Below are 22,796 nucleotides of genomic sequence, written 5' to 3' on the forward strand. Positions count from 1 at the left end.
TCATTACGCAATTATATTTTTATTTAACTGTACATTAATAGTTTAACTGTACATAAATAAAGTAAGTGACTTTATGCTATAATATTTGTTACATCTATACATTACACATCAATTAACTAATATTATTTTTTTTACATGTAATGTATGTCTATTATGATACCTAATCTTTTAAATTTTTGGTAGCATCTGGTATAATTTGTTTAGTCGCTGCCCTGGCGTTATTAGGCGAATAATTGCGGAACAGAGCTTCCTCCTCCCGGAAATAATTACGCAATTGATCTAATTTCATACAGTGTGCTTCTGCAAATAAAAATGATCAATATTAATATATGATGTTAATAATTTTCAACAAAGTTGTTCTAATAATAAGACAAATTCTTTTATATAGTTTTCAACATGTTGTAGATACTTTAATGCTATTTACGCAAGAGTTGCCATTGTATGTACTTACTATGAAGGTTTGCGATACAGTCCAATTCTCCACCATAGTCCTTTGGCAGACATTCAGGCGATATATGAGAATACAAGTCGGAGATATCACCCGAGTAAATGTGAATCTGCGGGAGTAATGAAAATTAAAGTCAACTTGTAAATCGCCGAGCTGACGTAACCGCGTGCCGGATGCATGAAATCAGAAATATCAATGTATCTTTTTAATGTCAATCATGCGCAGAAATGCATATTCACGATGTATACGTAACTGCATATTATATATATGAATCTGAGTGTTTTCGATTTGTACAATTCCGATTCGAGTTAAGACTAAGTTACAAATTTTTTATTTTTAAAATATAATTTTTAATCTAATTTAAGTTAAAAATTGGCAATTACAAAAAGAATAGAATCTAATAATTATTCTCCCTTCTTTCTCTAGCATATATGTTTCTTTTACATGCCTCTGATTAGGTTCACCGATGAAATATTAATAGCATCTTATCAATAAATAGCATGTTATTATAAATATTATATTATTAATCATTATTATTAATTTTAAAAAGAGTAACAATTTCACGCTCCAAAGTATATATATTATTACGACGATGTTCCTATAATCTATTATTTCAAAAATTAAAAAATAACACCACAGATGCAATAATATTGTTGACTGCTAGAAAAAACGTAACAGAATCTACAAGCAGAAATAAATACAAAATGGAGAAAGAAACAAAGCAGATTTGTGTTAGCGTCAGATAATGTCAACAGAATCTGTTCAACAATTCTGCCAACAATTTGCCTTTACATTATGTTGACAGGCGATGTTAATAAAATAGAAGCCTAATTGTCCTTTATCTTCAACATGCTTAGGAAGAAGTTATTATCTTTATTTTTGTGAAAAGTATGAATTTTTGAAGATTTAGCACATTTATGCCATCAGACATGAAAGAGTTAAATTATCTAATTTCTTTGATTTTTGTTAAATATATAGCGCCCCTGGTGCGCGCGCTTTGGTGCGCGACCTAGAGTTTTAATCCTAAAAAGCGAATCGTAAATCAATTTACCATTTCGAATAGCTCTTGCTTCATAAATGGTCTCATAAGCGCAATGATCTTGTCTACGAACCAGATCGCGTTCACCACATAGATCCCTTTAAGCCTCATCGGCATGCCTTCTTGAACATACTCCAAGCTTTTGCGAAGGTTGTTTATCGACAATTTGATCAAGTGACCAAATCGCATTTTAGCCATGTCCACAATAAGTATACATCCCTCCGAACAACCATTCGTATAAAGGTTCGCGTCATAGGACATGAACAGCAGCTTGAGGCTATCGTTGAATATGTATTGAGATGGCCGTGGATCCACCAATCGGTGAATGAATATCCAGTTACCATTTTGATCAGGCTTGGGAAGTATCGCGAATTCCCTACAACACAGATAAAATTTAAACTTTTTGAACATATTTTAATGTATTAAGCCGAGTATATATACACCCACGAACGAATATCGAACGAATAGAAAAGTTCATTGTCGTTATTTATTGCACAAATGTCGTACAACTTTAATTGTTATATGCGAATACTGAATCTGATCAAATAATTTTTTTGAAATCAAGACAAAGTAAAAGATTTTTCTCGATTATCAAGACGCTTATCAGTACTAGGTGAGTTGCATGCGTAATTGAGCGATGTGGAAATTATAGCGACAAAGATCTAAGTCAAAGATATGCAATTAAAGTAACTATTGGAAGGCATAATCAAAAGACGAGATGAATCGAAAGAAAAGAGAAAAATGACAGATAAAAATCGCTGTCCATCCATGTGACATTTGTAACAATTAATCATTGCATTGAAGCAAAGACAGACAATATCTAATATGTTTTCATTAACATAAGTCGCATCGAATTGAAGAGCTCAATCTGCGTAAATAAATATTAAAAGTTTTTTTCCAATAATTTCCGCAATTTCTGGTATCTGCCATATGAGAATTGTACATATGCAACGCGAAAGATAAAACTTCCCTTTTATTTACAAAATAAAGCTTTTCTTTCATGTTTATTTATTGTTTAAATAAATAAAGATTATTTAAGAGTTGCTTATAAGTGCGTACAAGATTCTCAAAGAGTGTTGCAAATGCTCGAGGCTGGAATCTCTATTGTTAAACAATTCCGGGGTCGTAGCTCGTATGCTGTAGTAAGCGTTCATGCATCGTCTCGTAGCCTCTATGTCGAAGTAACAACTGTGCGTAAATAACGCCAATTGTTCTTTGGGAATATTGGGAAGGCCTCGGTCATTCGCCCATTTTTGCAGATTATCCAAAATCTCGTCTGTGATTTCTGGATATTTCTTCTGCGAGTCTTCGATTGTGTGACCGAATCTCATCCTATAAGAAATCATATTATAATATGATTGTATATAATTTAGTAATTTTAATAATCATTATATAATAATTGTATACAATAATCTCATTTTATTGTAACGAGTAAAAAAATTATCTATTAAAATTAATAGCCTTCTTATTAATGTAGACACGCGAGCGAAATAAAGAAAACCCAAAGCCAAATGGCCGAAATACGGACCATTGATTTCTTGCGTAATAGAACTTTTCGCAAATGTAAGAATCGCTTACAAATAGCTGATATGTAATTTCGCTTGAGTCACAATAATTACTATTGCGCAATCTCAATGTTTGAACTAAGATTATTTCTGGCACTTAATCTTATATTTTAAAAGTATAACATTGTAGAATACTGAGTTTAACATTAAAATATTCAGCATTAAGAAATTAAGGCCCGTATTCAGAATGCGTTTTTATGATGTTAGCGTGTATTCAGCATGTAATTAACATTACGTATACTATAGAATTGTAGATATAAAAATATATATTTATCGATAAAAGCGCGTTCTGAATACAGATCTAAGATTATTATTTGTATAATATACGTGGGAAATTAGATTGTGAACGTTGTCAAAACATTGAAAACATAAATCTATTTTTTATCGAACAATTCTTTGCACTGGTTTTATCGAACAGTTTCTCTGAAACTGTACGCGGTGCAATAAATTGAAATGAAACAAACACGAGTTCAGAAAAATTCACTGATAAAGAAGATCTTATATAATGATATTTATTTTATAACGAACTCGGTTGACCGCAATATGTACCAGTGAATATTAAAGCCATTGTACACTGATTTAATTTGTGTAAAAATAAAATGCAAATATTGAAAATTATAAAATACAGATTTTACTTAACAGCACAATAAAATATATTAAGAATTTCATGGTTTTAATCCGTTTTTATATTTTTATTAAACGCACATTTTTACGTTAACTTGTGTACAACGGCTTTAATGTGCACCAGTGCGCACTATTAATGTACATAATTAATACGTAATTTACGTATTAATAACATTGTACTGACTTACGTACTTATATGGAATTATGACTGAATATAAGAAGTGAGAGATTATCACTAACCGACCTTTACTCTAAAGAATAAAAATGTAAAAAATATTATCATTTTGGTCTGCATACATGTTCACAGATCATTATCTTTCTTATCTACATATATAATGACTTTTGAACTAGAATGGATTATATAACTAAAAATTTGACGAATGAAACTTTAAAAGAACACAAATATAAGATATTTATATCCGTTGAATAAAATGACTTTAATATATTATACAGGGTCCGGCAAAATGATCTCCTACATTTTGCACCGCCATTGTCCCCGAACCACTGAAGAGAAGGGGAGCTTAGCGTAGTCGGTTGGTAGCTCGCGCCTTGCCATTTCAGTTGTTGTCATGAATTGGACGGGCGAGCATCGTGCCTTCGTTATCGAAACATTTATGAAAAGTAACGAATCTGTGATTACGACGCAAATCTCGTTACGTGGAGACGTTGGGTGGCCTGCGCGTTCACCCGATCTTGCCCCATGCGACTTTTTCCTTTGGGGCTACCTGAAAACGAAGGTTTTTCAACACCATCCCCGAACCATTGACGAATTGAAAGCAGCAATACACCAAGAAATTACAGGAATATCGCCTCAAATTATTGCTCGTGATGGAAACTTTTAGAAATCAGCTTCGAATGTGTATCGAAAAAAATGGTCGCCACTTGGACTCTGTAATTTTTAAAACTCAAATAATAAAAACAAATGGCATAGCATAAATTTTCAGTTAATAAAAATAAAATCTAAATAGCATTTACAATGGCGTTTTTATTAAAGATTAAAATGTGGGAGATCATTTTGCCGGACCCTGTACTTTCACGATTTTAATTCTACATACATTCAACATTTAATTCTATACCACACGTTACAATTTGACTTTTTTAATACCTGAAAAGATCAAGAAATGTCGTTGATTATTCTTAATCGGTTTCTTCTTCACAATTGATTAATCGCACGATATTCGTTGCCGTACAGAATCTATTATTTTTTTATTTATTAACAAAGTGATTTTAACACTTTTGATAACACTTAATAAACGTATTTTTCTACAGTTATTTTTTATTCTGATGTTTTATTCTAAATTTAAAAATATATTTAACGTATTTATATATGAAAAAATATATTTAAAAATCTTCGTTTTTTTTTAAAGATAATATATGTTGTAATTGAACGGTGAATTGCACTCGACAGAAATACATTCACGGAGTACACGTTCGGCGATTGAACACACTGCGACTAATGTACTTCGCACTCGTGTTGACGATTATTGTAGTGATCCGCGCATGGTAAAAAAAAATATCCCCGCTTATGTATATATGTGGTATCGGAAGTAATTGCGACATTATCCAATGAAAAAGTAAATGTGTGAATAACATATAAAAAAAGCGATCATTATCAATGGCTATCACAAAAGAAGATCATACAGGCAATATACGTAATAGTGGTGTAATTCCTTTAATTAAACTTAGAGACTGGATTATTCTACCTTTCTGTAAACTTTAGCTCACTCTCTTACTCTTTTATGTTCTTACTTTTTTACTCTTTTGTTTATCTAATAAGTAAATTACCACATAGTTTATCTAAAAATAAAACAACCGGTTCTTAGAGATGTTCATTTGCCAAAAAAAAAAGATTTACGATTTTATTTATTTATGTAATATTTATTTTAAAAAATAACAGAAGAGTGAAAGAGAGATCTAAAAGATCTCTTAGACCAATAATCACAATCGGTTCTTATTTTAAGACTGTCTTAATAAGTAATAAGTAGTAATGTCTTAACATGCTAATACGACTCTGTCTGGTTGATTTATGAGATAAGAAACTATATTTAAGACACCACAGTCTTAAATATATAAGAATCGACTGCGAATACCGACCTTAGATTGAATTAGTTTTATTTTCGGTAAATGAATATTTTGCAAATCATTTTTTTGTTTACAGGCAATGATTCAGGAATCACTTGCATATCCAGCAAACGAGAATGAATTGAAATGGATAAAAATGGATTCAGATTTTCAGAAATACGGATTCATGAATGTTAAAATGAATCCTTTTCAATCTTGAATGCATTTTTATTCATTTATAGGAATGGCATGGAGTATATTTCTATGCTTTTCAATTTAAAAATAATATTATAGTATTTTGTGTGCATCATAAATACTGCTTAATTTAAAGTTCTGAATAGGAAATGCAGTTTTTCAATCCAATTAAAATCTAAAAATTATGAATATTGTTAAATTCAAAATTCTGAATAGGAAATGCAGTTTTTTAATCAATTGAATAAAAAAAGTTTTTCTTAAAATGGGCCGTGAACACTATTCAAAATTGTGAGTAGAAAATCTATTGTTTTATTTAAAAATGCATCATGAATGTTATTTTATTTAGAATGAATAAGAAATTTTTCGTTTTAATTCAACTGAGTTAAAAAAAAGTTGTACTCTAAAATATATCATAAATTCTACTTCATTTAATAATTAAAAGAAACATAAAAAGAACTACGTAAATATGTACAATAAATGTTACACACATATGTAAATTCCTTACTTTGAATTAATAAATTAATCGCTTTTATATTTTATATTAATATCGCTGTATATTTTATATTAATATGTTTCCTTTATTATAAAACTGGCGTATATTTTTTGTATAAAAGTTTTAAAATAATAATTATAGAATTTCATGTAATTACTCCTTTAATTTATTTAAACTTTTACATGTATATAAATTTTTTATATGAAATCCAATTCATTTTTATGGATTAAAAATATGGATTCGGATGGATTGAAAATTTCCAATTCATTTCAATTCATTTTCGTTTGCTGGGTACTGGAGTCTGCTACCATGATGACTATGCTTATCGTGAAATGTTTCGCGTAGAGTGAAAAATGTGAAAGCGAAAGCGTGTGAGATTAGCGGATATCATCAACGGACATACAAACTTTTCTTTCGCTAAAATCACACGACGAAAACAGGATGTTTTTTTATCTGTAGATTGGCGTAAATTATAAATAGGTTTTAATATTCATGTAACCATGATAATTACTGGAATTTTTATTTATTTTTACAAATCACTAGAATCATTCTGAAAAAATATTTATTTTAAATTTTATGAAAATTAAAAATGAGGAACAGACTTTCAAAATGCGTTTTGTCCAAAATTTTCAGGAAACGAGGAAGAAAAAAATTACGCACACAAGAAAACTACGTACTTTACAGAAAATAATAATATGTCAATCAGTAGGATGTGAAATATTAAACAAAATTGCTTAACAATTATTAAAAATGTTAAACAAATGCATTTTGTTTGTTTCTAGTTAAAAAACATAATGCACATTAAAATGTTTATATTTTTCAGCATATAAATTAATTATGAAAAAATGCTTTCTGAACATCTCAGAATAGTTTATAATATAAGTCATTCGACACTGAACACTACACCATTTCTAACTAAAAAAATAAAATTTCGGACAAAACGCATTTTGAAAGTCTGCTCCTCAAATATAGAAACAGTATCTTTTGTTTACTTCCATTAAAGATATAATATAGCTCATATGTGACATTTCTAAATGTTAATATTAATTAGTAAACGTTCGAATTGCTGACGAAGCGACACTCATGTGGTTCATTTGATTAAGCGAATCGCATGGTCCGACGATTTGAGCTTCAAATTACTCAATAGAGAAGATATACATCGAGCGGCGACTATTATATATAAGAGAGTTTTGTGGAAGTCGCACAATTTTGTAGAACATATAAATGTAAAACTAACGTTCAACTTGGTATGTACATCTCAATATCAACATTAACATTATTATATAATTTTGAAATAGAAATTCAAAAGTCTATCTTGAAAAATGATATTTCCTGATGAGCACTTTAATTTCAAGACAAGATTTTAATTTATGACAATAAATTCTTATTAAAAAGTTAAAAGAAATCTAAGATTTCTATTCGTCCACAATCATCCACAATTCTCTCGACCAGATTTCGTATTATGCGTTGGTGAGAAAATAGGTTGCGGGAGTTACGATCACAGTATTGGCTTTCAACCATCGCTCTTGTACACCTGGCCAATGAACGGCGATCAGATAGCGCGAAGGCTACCGACGAGAATGGGCACGTAGGGCACGCGGTCGCAAGGGCGGTGAGTAAGGGAGGATCGGCGGAGGGATGTGTTCGCCGGTGGTGCGCTGGCTGGAGAACAGGTACTCGCCGTAGGCGTCGTACGTTCATTGATAAGCGTATAACACCCCGTGCCTTAGACCCGATGACGTCAACGGACGCCTGCGCAGCGTCGCGCCGAGTCCTGAATCGCAGTGGCGACCATCAGCGTTGCAACGCATCCGGTTTCTTTGCTGTATCGTGTACACACAGCGAAACTCTTTCTCTCGCACAGTTCACATGTGAATTTATCTAATCGCGATATCTGCGGTTGAAGGCATAATTATTGAACGTAGACTATTATTTCTTAAACATACAATTTTTTTAACGATGCAGCAACGTAACTGGAGAAAATTGCATTCTAATTAGTCTGCGTGGCAATGTGCCAAGACTTCTAAACAATACTTTATTATGTCTCCACATTCAACTGCATGCCATATTATTGAATTAATAACAATATTTTTTTTACGAATTGATTAAAATGTCTAAAATTATTGTATCTGTTGTAGGTTATTAAAATTAAACGCCGAAAGAATCGTCATTGATTGATGCAATCGGTACATCAACGTAATCATCTAATGGATTCATATTCATCTATGGAGCATATTTGGAATTTCTACAGGAACGAAACTTGATACGTTCCTGATAATACGACAAGATCGTTTTATATGACGAGAGAGGGTACTGTCGTCTCTTCCGCACGGGGAAATTTTGGATAGGCATGCGTGCGTGCAACGTCGTGTTAAAATTAGACTAGGCATTTCCCCGAATCTTGGCGGATCCCCCTCTTTATTCTCCGTGCCATTCTACATTGGCCATTCGTCCAAGAGAGAAAAATTGCGCGAGAGGAGAAAGCACGACGGGTTAGAATGAAACGAATAGAAGAGAATCGAAGAACAGAGTAAGATAAATGAAATAGATGTAGGCGGTGGAGAGGAAGGCGAAGAAGAGGGAGAGTAGACAGGGATGGAGAGTCGATAGCGGGAGAGTTTCGGAAAGAGGGAGTGAGAGAAGTAGAAAAACAGAGAGAAGAAGAGAAAGAGTGACAATGAGAGGGAGAGAGAGAGTAGAGATATCGTAGGATCACCTCTTGCGTATTGATTGGTCTTTTGTGAAAGCTACACCCCCATGTAGCCGCGACGCGAACCATTTCGTCAAGTCACTAGACTTCCAGGGTATCGGCCACCAGGGTGGCGGTGCCGCCATGTTTGGCACGGTCGATCGAACCCCTTTAACGTTGCGGTCGCCCCCCCCGTCGCCGATGATAATGTCGTGAGCGCGCCGCGAACACGCCGGCGAGCGATCGAGCCGACGCGACGCGTGTCCCGGCGGCGAGAATAAAAGAAGGACCACTTTCCATTCCCCCAGGTCGACGAGAGTGAGCGAGAAGTGATGTAAGGGAAGATCGTACAACGGACTCCGACGATACAGCGACTCTATATCGGCATCGATCGCCGAGTGACCCATATCTAGCGGTGACGGGAGCCTCTGCCCTCACCCTCCCAACACCCCGTCGCCTTTCCAACCACCCCTTCGACGCTTCTCGCATCCTGGCGCGCGCGTCTGCTCTCTCTCCTCGACCACCCCCGTTCGTTTGCCATTCCTTGTACTCCATACAGGGGTACACCTCCACCCCACACGGGCCGTTGTACCCCTACCCGTTACCCTCTTCCTCCAACATCGGCGAGCGACCACCACCATCACCCCCTACCCCCGACTCCAGCAGCCCTGCCTGCCTTCCACGGCCGAGCAGATCTTGGGGGTTGTACGGGATGATAGCCGAGTGAAAAAGCTTGGCAGGTACCGAGGAGAGTTCGCTCATCAGCAGCAGCAGCCCTGGCCTGCCACAATCCCTTCGATTCGGTCATCGTAAGTGTCGCGTCGACGAGGAGGTAGAGTGTGGAAGCTGGTGTGAGTCAGGTGGCGAGGGTGAGGGTGAACGCGAGAGAGAAAGGGTGAGAGCGAGAGAACGAGCGACAGAGAGGAATGTCTGAAGAGTGCGAACGGGAGTGAAAGAAAATCCGATTAACTGATATCGGTCCGACTGTCTGACATCCTCGAGACATCGAGGAGGCAATGAGCGAGCGAGTGTCACGAATGCGGAATATCGCAGGCGGCACCTCCAAATGTATAACTCGCGCGAGACATTTCCGGAAGTGAATCTATCATTTATTTAATCTGGTTCTGGTCAATCCACGAGCTCAACGTGTCGAGACACTCACAGTGACAGTTTGTTGTGGAAGAGTGTTAGTGATGAGGATAAGGATGGCAGCGACGACGACGGTAGCAGCGGCAGGCGGCACCGGGACGACGGACCAGTATGGCGGACAATAATCGTGGAGTGTCGGTGGTGTCGCTGCCACCACCGCCGTCGCCGCCACCGCCACCACCACCACCGTCGCTGCCGTCACCACCGTTGCTCGCGATAGTGCTTGCACTACGTATCCGCCGTGCAGTGGTGTCCGGTGCGCACCGGGTGCACATGTACACTACGTACCTTTCGCCCTTTAGTGAGATCAATAAGCAGTGCCGTGGCTACTCATGTCGTGCCCCTGCCGAGAAAGTCGTTCCGCGTTTGATGTTCCTTTTTCCTTAGTCTGATCGCGCGCCTTTTCTCCAATCCCATCGTTACCGCTGCTCCTCTTGACGTTGCCGTTGCCGTTGCCGTTGCCGTTGCGTTGTCTTGACTGACCAATTTGATTGCACGAGGCTTTGATCCCGAGCTGCACGTCGAACGTCAAAGTGCCAAAGTGTGTTTCGGAGGTGGACAGCCTTCCGAGTCATCGTCGAGGGTTGGCTTTCAGTGACCGGAAGTGCAGTGTTTTATCGGAACCTCTCCTTTTCCCTCTTTCTCCATTTCTCCTTGTTCCCTTTGAAGGGCGATTAAATGAAACTTTTTCAAACTCTTCCACGTTCAGGTTTCGACCCTTTTCCGCCCGTTTATCTCCGTGTATCAATCGTTATTTCGTCCGCCATCGAAATATTCCTCGATATCGCTCGTCTGTTCACGTAGCACTTCTTGTCCGCATTTAGAATCGAATCTTCAGCCAGCACACGGTAGGACTTCTTACCGTCTCCTTATTGCTATCTCCGTCTATCTTTCATCTATCTTACTCTGCGCTTCTTCGTTCGCTCGTTATCTTTCGTGCTGTGCAAGTTTCTTTTCATTCACATCTTCAGTTGCAACACATTTTGTTGCAACAAAATTGTCTCTATCTATTCCTACAGTTTTGTTCCGTGTTATCAGACCTACGAAATTTTATGATATCGATTTTTCATAACGACATGCTTTTCATGATTGAACTAAGCAACAAAAGAGTATTAAAAAAGAACTCGTCGCGAAAAAAATTCTCGTTTTAACTCGAAATGATCCGAGATTGCCATATAATTAATGAGTTATCCTGCAAAAGAATTGTGTAAGAACTTTTTACATTTTTGAAAATCAACTACTTTACAAATGTAAAGAATGAATGTCCATTCAAATGTTGGATATTATAACAAATAAAAGATAACTAATAACAAATTATTCCTTTTGCAAGTTCTACTATAAAATCTTTCTTCAATATCTAAAATCTTCTTTTAAAAATCATGTTTCTTCTATTGATGATGTATTGTTTATATAATTCCGTTATCTAGCCTTAATGTTAGCATGCTATCAATTGTTCAATCAGTCTCAATCGATTTATGTTCAATGTTTGCTACAATGTCGACAATCAAAGGGTTAACGAGCGAAAAAAGTTCCACACTGTGAAGAACAAAGTAGCCACAAAGTAACAGCGATAAGATGTATTTACCTAAGCCGCGAGAGGTGAACCGCGTGTGGCAGAATAAAATCGATAATTCGGCACTAATATAGGAGTCTGGTATTAACTCGCAATGCGTGGATAGAGGGGTCGGAAGCGAGTTTTTTTTATCGGAAAAAAAATCTGATATTTCTTCTCGCGGCTTATTATACACTCAATCGCAACGACATTTGCATAATATATACGCATTTGTTCCGATCCTTTTTTTTTTTTTTTAGTTTTGTATTTTTTTGTTTAGTTCTGCACGCGCAAGAAAGTTCTGTTTTTGCTACTCGGTTATTTCAAGATACTATATCGATTCTTCGAGTCGTATCGTAGCTTGTTTTATCACATTTTGTTCCTCTATGTACATTGTAACAGCAACGCTGATTGTTCCTCAACGTGTTCATGAACTTGTGCATCAGAAAAGCGGATAATTTCCTGATCGTCGCTTTCACTGTGTTCGTTAGTGTCGGGAGAAAGAGAAACAAAGAGCGGGAGCATGCACAGCAATTAAATAGTATCAGAGGATGGAAGCGTACATGAGAGAGTTGCCATTAAATAGCGTTAATAGGAAGGCGATGAAAGAAAAGGAAAATGAGAGGCTGCGTCTAGCGAGATGTTTTCTCTTTTGCACTTCATTGTCAATTATATACAGTACTGTACGCGAGTGATTTTTACAACGCATTACACACGCTCTTACGTCAATTATCGCGTTTCATTCTATTGATAAAAAAATGTTTGTTGACTTGTAGCACAGCTAATTTAACTTTTCTCACGTACTAACTTCTTTTATATCGATTCAATACCTTTGTGTTACATTTCTCCGACTGCAATATACATTTCTCCAATTACTCTTTAACGAAAAATGTACGCATAAAGTTCTTACTCTATTCTTTTGCAGGGTCAATTTGTACTTTTCGCTTCCGGATTTATACGTCAAGCGTCGATGACTGATGACAACTGAAAATATCGCAGTAAAAAAAAAAAAAAAACCACGTTTGATCTTTGGTGATTGAAGATAGATGGCAAGAAAGAAAGCGGGGAAAGTTAGCCGCATACACTTTTATCTCGGTGCATAGACGCAGAGATAACGAGACGAGGGCGTGAAACTCCGCGATGCGCGTAAATCGCTAACCGAAGCTCGCTTGAAATAAGGCACGTGTCACTCGTCGTCGTTGTAACGTACACGTTAAGATTCTGTGACAAGTGCGGCTTGGACGTAGGTGTATACGTGTTTATGTGTGTTGTGTGTGCAGTCTGTTGTATGTAGTCTCTCAATCGCGGCAATTTTTTTCGAGTAAAAACCACAATCGAGCACTTGGCCGCACGCAACGCGTTAACACGAAATATCGCGCGAGCACTCTGCTCGCGCGCTGTAGTTAATACTCCCTGGCTGTGCCTGTCGATGTTAAAGTACATATTCGCGGTCGGTTGGGTTCATTGTGGATGCCGGCAACGAGCGATCGTCGACCATAAAGTCGCAAACCGAAGCGAGGATTTCTACCGGCGGATTACAAACTCGATCGAATTCCTCGCACCAATACCTGTTGCCAATAATCGCGCCGATTGACTTTCTCACTTAACAAGAAACTTCTGTAGTTTTAGCGGCCAGAACAGCCCTTTAATGCGCGTAGTTGAATCGTAAAGCCGCCCTTTATTTGACACAAAAAGGATCAAGCTGAAGAAAGTTTTTTCTTATTTTATTCTAAAGTCTTAAATAGTTTTTGAATTAATAACTTTTTTGTTTATCTTTAAAATTAAATGAAGTTACTGTAGAGAATTCATAGTGCATCAAAAATATATCTAGTTTAAAGGCCATAAATAAAATAGATAAGAAAATCAGGCTACTTGAAAGTAATTTTATCAAATGAAGGGCCAAAATCGATGCAATCTAATTCGCGCTATATTTGACTACGACTTACATTTCTCACATTTCGTAATTAACACGTCAATAATTTCGCTCATTAAGTATTCATCATTTTATTTCCTAAATCTGAAAAATATAAGATTGTGGCGAGAGAATGCGACTCATTAACGAATTAAAAATATTTTCCATACGTGCATTTTCTCCTAGGATGACCCCATATCTAACTACGAATCAGCTGATCCGATGCGAAGGAACGTTGGTTCCCCTTAAACGCGAGGTCCCCCCGTTTCCCGAGAGAGCTACGAGAACAAGTTCCGGTTCATTCCCGAGGCGGGGTACGCACGTGACGGGAGAAATAAGAATTCTATACTTTGTACTGCAATAGAGTCGCACTGTTAGGCGTGTGTGGGATCGTCGTGCGGTGCGCGGCGCGGCTCGGCGGGCCGCGCAAAGGTCGCCCAATTAATTAAGATAGCTCCTAGACACACACGCTAGATCGATAGGGACCGGCCGCGATAAAGACTGGCGAGGGTCTCAGACTTCAGGGATGTTGCAGTGCTGTGGTGTTGGAGGTGGCGCTTCCACGGCACCTCAGGCTCCGCAGCTGCACGGTACCGGATCCGCTGTCGGGGCTACCACCTCCACGAGAACCACCATCATGCAGGACGCAGTTCTCGAATCCATCCTGGAGGTGAGCATCATTCGAATGTATGAAACAATTTTGCAGACGTGCTTTCTCATTTTTTTTTTTCATTTTATTTTAACAATCTTTTATCTGCACTGAAAAAAATGATATTGGATCGAGCATTATTTTAGATGATGTTGATTTAACAACAGTATTAATAAAAAACAAATAAAATTTTATTAAATCATGGGCGTGACATATTTGTTTCATTATTTATGTCATTTGTGTGTGTGTGTGTGTGTGTGTGTGTGAATTAACGTAATTATTTTTTAATTAAAATAATGCCGTTGGTACATCATTTCTTTTTTAGTTCATTATTAGGATTTAATTAATTTTTTATTATAATTTTTTATTAACTTTTTAAAATATATTACTATTAATTATACATTATTAATAATAACTTAGATTTTTATTAAATGCAATCTCTAAGATAATGGAAAATATTTCAAGAACAATTTTTATACTTTTTTCCTTTTTAATTTTTTAGGTGAGATTTCTGCGTATTACTTTTTATGTGAGAAAAACTGAGTTATTTCAAATCTACGGGAAAAGTATTTTCAGTGAGGCAGCGTGATATTATTTTGTAGTTGCTAAAAATTAAAGATTATCCGCGTGGCGATATTAATGAATTCGTAAAACGTATGCGTGCGCTTTGTCGTGAATTGAAAGTCCTTGAAATTAAACAGATTACGTGGAAAGGTAATATGCATGTAATCAATACGCACACATACACACGTGCGCGCGTGAAAGTTACGTGTAAACCATCGACAATGAACCGCAGCTCATGAAAAGCTCTCTTTCACTCTCGGCGTGGCGCTCGCCGACACTTGATAAAGCATACGTAATATGAAAAACAAAAGTTTTTATTAATGCGTTCCGGTAATGATTGCTCGTTCTCGAGGGAACTTTAATTCGCAGCTTCGCCGCGCGTAAAATATAAACCGCTTAAACTTTGTTAACGACTGAAATTTATGTCTCCTGTACGCGATCATGCCTCAAAGCGGATCTCGGAAATCTGTACGCGGAAAATTAATACTGACCCGGCAGAAGTTCAAGTTACCGTAATCGAGATAATTGAGCAATTAATTTCGCGAAATGGTAAGCAATTTTACAAATTATAAAGCGATCGGTGTCGTGCCATAATTGTTAGATAATTATAAAAAGCTATTAAAGAGGAAATGTCGAAGAAAGCGTGATCCCCATTAATAATTGTCTTTTTTTTTATATCATTTTTTTGACAAAGGATCTCTACAGTAAGATTTTATATAGCGAGATCAGCACACCTTCGGGCATCGGAACACAAAAGCTCCCCTTCATTACAAATGTGACATTCTTGTCGCGTATCCAACTACACGTCGCTCCGAGTTATTAAAAGCGAAGCTTTGCAATCACAAAAATCGAATCAATTTTTTTTTTATCTGTTATTTCTACTCTAAAGGAAACATTGGCTAACTCTATGAAATTATATTAAAGTCTATTATAAAACTCCCACGTACATTAAACTCTAAAATATTACATTTAAATACATTAATGGTTTTTTTTACTATAATGTAATACCATTTCTATTTCAATATGTAATATAACATATGTATTACAATTCTAAATTCTATTTCTTTGATTCAAGCATTCATAAAAATATATAAATATTTATTTCTTGTATCACTGCGTGATTCAAAACGATAAATCGTGATGTAAATAGCTATTATTAATCGAGACATCGGTGCAATCTTAGCAAATCACTGTCGCGTCTACGTAACGACATACTATCGCGTAACATTGATCACATGCCGAAGAGTATAGTCCATCTATCGCATATTGATAAATTTATTTATGACGCTAATGATCAATTTTTTTTAGCAAATGCGGGAGACGGAAGCCCAGCGAGCGGAGCTGGAGAGGCAGCATGCGGACGCACAGAACCAGCTGCGGGAAAAGATAGCAGGACGCTATCAGGGCCCGGAATCGGTTGAGGCGTTACAATCGAAGATCCGAGAGCTCGAAAAGAAGACCGAGTTGCAGATGGTGAAGCACGAGGAACTTTCGCTGGAGCTAACTAGTCTGAGACGTGCGCGCAGTAGGGGGCCGGTCGTGGGACATGTTACGTCCACGAATGCCCCTACATCCACTTGGCCGCCGGCCGGATCTGAGATTGATAGACTCATGGCCAAGATTGAGCAAGATAAAGGGTATGCCAATTGATAAAATGGATCCTTTTGATCGAGAGACATCGGCAATCAATCGTGAAAGCACACTCTATCAATTTAAATATTACTAATTATGTTACTGTATTAATTTGTGTAAACATTAATTGTTTGTAAAAGTGTTAATTGTTTTAATTATGCATGACTTATAAGTGAATCGAATACGGATTTTGTATTAATAAAAATAAATTCAGCTCCATCAGAATATTGCACGAATTGGACCACACGCGGGGCGCGATAACCACGCAACAACCCTCGGCCACGCAGGGAATCCTTAGGTCCAGCTCGGAAAATCTTCCCAACCTCGGTCAGCATCAGCATCCACCTCATCCGCACGCCCTCAACCTCGGGATGCCTACCCAGATGAGCCATGTGCGTAATCCGCTTACGTAATATTGTACAATACAAAAAGCTTACATAATATTACATAATCTTTCTACCTAATTTTTATAACGAAAAATTAGAAGAAATTTGACATAAAATTTTCCTCAATTTATTCTTATTGAAAATGAACCAACAAAAATAATTCTTTAAGTAATTTTCTGATCTATGCTTTCTTTCTGATATTTGTTGATTATTGACAAAACTTGTTCGAACAGTATGCAGGTTCACCAATGCCATTAACGCCGATGATGCCTGGTTGTCCTCCACTGACGCCGAATGGACCACCATATCACTACAGCGAACCGATACCGCCGGCACCGTCACTTTCCAGCAGTCAGTCGCAGCCCGCTTTCCAACAGAAAATTCAACAGTATCAGCAACAGTCGCAGCATGAGATGTCGAGTTCTCATTCTCAAAGCGTTCTACCATCCCAACAAAAACAGCAGCCAACGCACACCTCACACTTCACAAGCAATCAGTATCAGGAGAGCTACCCGCATACGCAAACGTATCAGCAACCGCTTCAGCAGCAACAGCAGCAGCATCCGGCCTCGACCACGTACCTGACATCGGCTAGCCAGAGCGTGATACCTCACTATACACAGCCTGCCCAGACCGCCCAGAATTATCAGTTGAATGGGAGTCAACAGGTGTGTCGTCAATTATTCAATTACGATTACTTTTTTATAAGCAAGTAAACGAAGTATTGGAGGCATAGAGGAGGTATAGATAGAACGAATAGCATTATTTTTAGTATTCAATTTATGATACCTGTTTAGAATAGATTCCAAATTAATAGTTACAAATTAATAGTTTCAAACATTGCAGTTTTTGGTAACGAGAGTCTTTTATAATTTTATTTGTAATATTTGATATTAAAAGTAAAAAAAGATTAAGACGACTATAAATTTCACAACAATCAATTTGTCTCGCGCAGGCAACGACATATCCTAGTTTGTCCATGGCCTCGCATACAAATGGAACGTACAGCACGGGTGCGACCAGTTACAGCACCCAGCTGCCGCATCATAACTATACCGTGCCGCAGACGAACATTACACAGACAACGTTGTCCTCGCTACCGTTGTATTCTACCACATCCTTTCATTCCACCCTTGGGGGACTCACGAGCGTACCTCAGTCCGTTCTTCCTTTTTCCACCGGTCAGAGCACTTTCGCTACCAGTGGATCGACATACTCCACTACTGTCGGGACCAACGCTTTCGGGACGTCGGGCGTAAGCTCAGGTCAGAATCGTATTAATGCACGTTATTGAAAGATTTAGTCTCTCGTGTGTAATTTTTGACAGACTAAACAACGATTTAATTTTTTTTTTTTATTTTAGAAAATAAATCGTAACGTTATTATTAAATTGAATTTGTTTACTTTTCAATGTAAAATATTTGTGTAAATATGATAAATTTTAGCATTAATTGCCATTCTGCTAATAACGCGTATCTGTGCAGGTACTAGTTCAGGAGGCCTGTTACAAGCAATAGGCGATCCTCTACAAGCGATGCAGCAACTCTCCGCCCAGTCGCAGGCAAATCAGCTTCAGCAGCAGGCGATTATCCAACAGATCCAGCAGAGCTTGCGCGCCAGTTCGCCGACCGCGCCCGGTACCGCGACTGGCTACCATTTTATGGGTCCTAGACAAATGCCGAAGATTCCCACGAGTATACTGACGAATCCCCTGGACCGACTAACCAACACTGAGGACATTGTACCCGAGGGTCAAGTGGACATGTTGGATGTACCCGGCAAGGGCAGATGTTATGTTTACATAGCTCGTTTTAGCTACGAGCCGTTCCAGCACTCACCGAACGCGAATCCGGAAGCGGAACTACCGGTCCAAGGAGGCGATTATCTCTTGGTCTGGGGTCAGCCTGACGATGACGGCTTCCTAGACGCGGAGACGCTTGACGGTAGACGCGGTCTGGTGCCTGCCAATTTCGTACAGAAGTTGATCGGAGACGATCTGCTAGAATTTCATCAAGCTGTTCTTGGCCTCAGGGACGTAGACGATTCCGTCTCGACAAATATCCCTCAAGTGAGCAATATGAAAACTAGCGAGGTACATAATGAGTCGGATGCATTTATATTTGCATTTTACTTGCATTTTTATCTCCACGATAAACAAGTTGATGTTATCTGTTATTGATATATGAAAATAATAACATATATATATTTGAAAATAATAAGTATTGTAAAAACTTTATTTAGAGAACATTAATGGAGAATAATAATAATAATTCTAATTTGATTTATTTTAGTGTTATCTGCAAGATATTGATTTAGAATTAGCCGCGTTAGAAGAAGGAAATCGGAATCGTCAAGCGGAACTATCCGCGTATGCGGAACTCGACAATATCGCGGAGGAGGATGAGCAGGAACCACCAGGTTAATATTCTATCAATTTGTTGTTGTGATATTCTGCAAAGTGTTGCATGGCGCATGTCCTTAATGCTGAATTATATGATGTAATATTATCAAATTTATATTCGCAATCCAGTAATCCAGTAATATGTAGGTATATTTGGTACTTGAATCTTCATCTTTGAAGAAAAATTGATCCGCTTTTAGCGATGTGTTTAAAAGGTTTTTTCGACTGTACACGTTTCCAAAATAACACGATTCATGGCCCGTACTAAAACTAAAAAAAATTGTTTTTAGATAAAACTTCCACAATTTATTAATCCTGCTTGATGTGTCTGCAATAATGTATGTTCAATTCAATGTTGACTATCCAAGAAATAATATCAAATTATCCTCGGTATGTTCCTTTCCTTTCCTATCCTATTTATTGCACGTTGATCATTCAGAACAAGAAATATATACACGTAAACGTCACACAGTAAACGTCCACGCCTGAATCCTGTACCGGTTTTCACGGAGTGAATAATCACAAAATAAAATGGGAAACACAGAAAACCATTGCACTGTGTTAAGTGTTGGCTGGATTTAGGCTGGCTTAGAGAGATAGACGATAGTGAGAAATCCTTAGCTACAGCTAGGCTTTGTCTTTGTCTTTTCCTCCTGAAGAAGTCTACATGTTTTCGGACCTAGTTCCGGCGCCGCAGCACCTTACGCTTGAGCGGCAGCTCAATAAGAGCGTGCTGATCGGATGGACTGCGCCCGACAATATGCATCAACTCGAATCCTATCATGTCTACGTGGACGGCGTGCTGAAAGTCACGGTGAAGGCCACAGAGAGGACCAGGGCCTTGGTGGAAGGAGTCGATTCTACGCGGGTTCGTAATAAAATCCTTTATCTATTAGACTCCTCAAACAGAATTTATAAATACAATATGAGGGAGAAACAGTACTTTTAATTAAAGTTATAATTATTAATTAATATGTTATATTTACATAATTATTATAATAGAAAAGAAAATTATCTATATGTAATATAAAAGAGTTCTTTATAAAAAAAATTAATTGTCTTAAATTTTTTAGACTGGCACGCAAAGTTATGTAAGAGAATAAGGGATTGATTTGTATAAAAATATCAATTATATTTGTTCTGTTTTAATTATATGTAACCCAATTTAATTATCTTGAAATTATTCTTCCGCTGATGCAGCCGCACAGGATAAGTGTGCGATCGGTCACGCATTCGAGAAGAACGTCGCGCGATGCCGCTTGCACGATGGTGATCGGTAAGGACATTGCTTTGGGCCCAACTGCCGTCAAAGCATCGAACGTCACAGCGACTAGTGCTGTGATATCCTGGCTACCCAGTAACAGCAATCATCAGCACGTTGTATGCGTGAACAACGTGGAAGTGAGAACCGTGAAGCCGGGCGTCTACAGACACACCATCACCGGCTTGGCTCCGTCAACGATATACAGGGTGACCGTCAAGGCGAAGAATCTGCGGGCAACTCATTTTGAGGATCAAAATGCTCAGGCAGCAAATAACTTGGCTTGTCATGTCCACTTTAAAACGTTGCCCAAAGGATTACCAGATCCTCCGGTCGATATCCAGGTTAATACAAATATGATCGTCTCGTATTTTAAATTTTATACTTTTAAATTTTCTATAATTACAATAAAAAAAATTCGGAGAGCAATATTAAATTCCGGTGTTTTTCAGAAATGAAACAAAAATTCGTAATGACCAGAATCGGATACTAGAGACTAGAGTTTCTAGAATTTCTGTCAATGATTCTTAAAAGTTTTCGTAGCATTCATGATACGTGCTGTTATCCAATTTTTAGGTGGAGGCTGGACCGCAGGACGGCACTTTGCTAGTGACCTGGCAGCCTGTTGCCCTAAACGGTTCGGCCGTCACCGGTTACGCGGTGTACGCTGATGGTAAGAAGGTCACCGACGTTGACAGCCCCACCGGGGATCACGCACTCGTCGACATACACAAACTCATGGGTCTCAATCCAAAACACATCACCGTCAGGACTAAAAGTAGGGAGAGTCAGTCGGGCGATAGTTGCGCAACAGCAATACCTTGCAGCGTGCTTCGAGGTGGTCCTGGCACTCACATGCCGCCATCCCATGGTGGACTTCCGCATATGGTCGATCAGCGGCAATCCCAACAGTCCACCATGGGTCCCCAGCAGGATGATCCCAATCGCCATCGCATGGGCGGCGGCGTAGCTCAGCGATACCCAAATGCATCGATGCCCTCGCACATGCGACGGCACGTGAGCAACAGGGTAGACGCCCACGGTCAAGTTATCATCGAGACGGACGAGAATCTCTCCGACAAAGAGATTTATCCCGGACAGAGCATTCCTCAGATGGGTAAATATTTTGAAATATAAAGAAGCAAGGGAATCTGGGTTTAATATGAATGACTTTGTACAACCCAAGCTCCCCTGCGTGATTTATACTTTTACTTAATCGCGATTTTTAATTATCTCGTGTAGGAATTCCGGAAATTACAAAAGATTCTGCAAGCGAAGCAAATTATAGTGAGGAGGACGATCCCACGCGAAGATCGCGGGGAATGCCACCACAGCATCACGGTCCGCATCATCGGTATGGCCCGCAAATGGATCCACAGGGCCCGCCTGGAGCACATAGGTCTCCTAGCATGGGTGGTCCCAGCAGTAGACCACAAGATCCTTATTATGACCAAACGGGTAGATATAATGGTCACTGTGTTGCTGTGATGGAATTCTTTGCATTCTTTCCATCACTTTCCAATTTAATAATACTTTCATTTTTCTTCTAATTAATTATTTCGAAAAATTGCTGTTTATGTTACAACTCTGAAGATAAACCCTGAATGATATATGTGGCACTCTTCTCTTCTTTCGGACTCTCTTCTCTCGCTGCAGTGTTTGGTGTAAAATTATCATGCTGTCTAATCGTCTATCAACTTTAAGTGTACAAAATGAATCCATGTGTCGTATGTTATTATGTTCATTTTTTTAAATATTGTTCAGGATCTCAAAGAGGAAGGGGACTGGTTTGTCGTGGCGGACGATTACCACAGGCTCAAGGTGGAGCAAGTCATCCATCAAATGTAGCTCAACAAATGAATAAGAGACAACGATGGTTCGTGGCACTATTCGACTACGATCCTACGACTATGTCACCAAATCCAGATGCGTGCGAGGAGGAATTACCATTTTCCGAAGGCGATACTATCAAGGTTCTATCCTATCTCATTCTTATTTAATATTTGTGATTATTGAAATTATTTTAATTAAACTTAAATTAAAAACATTCTTCGTAAAAAGATATACATATTATATTTTTTATAAAACTTTAGATGAACTTGATATATATTTAATTTCATACTTAATTCACATTTATATCTATAAATTATACAATGATAATATTGCATTATAAAAT

The 22,796-nt window shown here is 37.9% G+C and overlaps 2 protein-coding genes across 18 annotated transcripts in view; one reads left to right on the forward strand and one right to left on the reverse strand.

The window, feature by feature from the left end:
- Positions 1 to 10,686, reverse strand: LOC105153954 (clavesin-2). 6 transcript variants are annotated; one of them, XM_087407384.1, is made up of 6 exons: positions 4,782 to 5,497; positions 4,153 to 4,401; positions 2,547 to 2,819; positions 1,500 to 1,863; positions 452 to 557; positions 1 to 300 (listed from the first exon to the last, which is right to left on the reverse strand). In XM_087407384.1, exons 2-6 carry the CDS (start codon positions 4,245 to 4,247, stop codon positions 161 to 163), a joined length of 978 nt encoding a protein of 325 aa, XP_087263510.1. In that variant the 5' UTR covers positions 4,248 to 4,401; positions 4,782 to 5,497; the 3' UTR covers positions 1 to 160. The 6 variants fall into 6 exon arrangements, with proteins under 6 accessions (XP_087263510.1, XP_011067422.1, XP_087263511.1 ...); XM_011069120.2 differs by having other exon boundaries at positions 4,153 to 4,565; XM_087407385.1 differs by lacking the exons at positions 4,153 to 4,401; positions 4,782 to 5,497 and adding an exon at positions 10,552 to 10,686.
- Rbp (RIMS binding protein) overlaps positions 9,582 to 22,796 on the forward strand; it is a 22,520-nt gene continuing 9,305 nt past the window's right edge. For 5 of the 12 annotated variants that reach the window (XR_015545509.1, XM_087407370.1, XM_087407375.1 and 2 more), the window contains exons 1-13: positions 12,973 to 13,058; positions 13,914 to 14,397; positions 16,249 to 16,577; positions 16,787 to 16,964; positions 17,192 to 17,626; positions 17,914 to 18,223; positions 18,443 to 19,026; positions 19,250 to 19,376; positions 20,019 to 20,227; positions 20,560 to 20,964; positions 21,197 to 21,737; positions 21,863 to 22,078; positions 22,385 to 22,593. Coding sequence is in view for 11 of the 12 variants with exons in the window: in XM_087407370.1 (XP_087263496.1) it covers positions 14,254 to 14,397; positions 16,249 to 16,577; positions 16,787 to 16,964; positions 17,192 to 17,626; positions 17,914 to 18,223; positions 18,443 to 19,026; positions 19,250 to 19,376; positions 20,019 to 20,227; positions 20,560 to 20,964; positions 21,197 to 21,737; positions 21,863 to 22,078; positions 22,385 to 22,593 (3,687 nt within the window). In the remaining variant the exon portion in view is untranslated. Of the gene's footprint in view, positions 9,924 to 10,981; positions 11,112 to 12,902; positions 13,059 to 13,913; positions 14,398 to 16,248; positions 16,578 to 16,786; positions 16,965 to 17,191; positions 17,627 to 17,913; positions 18,224 to 18,442; positions 19,027 to 19,249; positions 19,377 to 20,018; positions 20,228 to 20,559; positions 20,965 to 21,196; positions 21,738 to 21,862; positions 22,079 to 22,384; positions 22,594 to 22,796 lie in introns of those variants that run through there. The other 7 variants (XM_087407373.1, XM_011069438.2, XM_087407377.1 and 4 more) reach the window with 7 other exon arrangements.

This window comes from Acromyrmex echinatior, chromosome 6 (genome assembly GCF_024713525.1).
Source record: "Acromyrmex echinatior isolate Ae372 chromosome 6, ASM2471352v2, whole genome shotgun sequence".
NCBI classification, from domain to species: Eukaryota; Metazoa; Arthropoda; class Insecta; order Hymenoptera; family Formicidae; genus Acromyrmex; species Acromyrmex echinatior.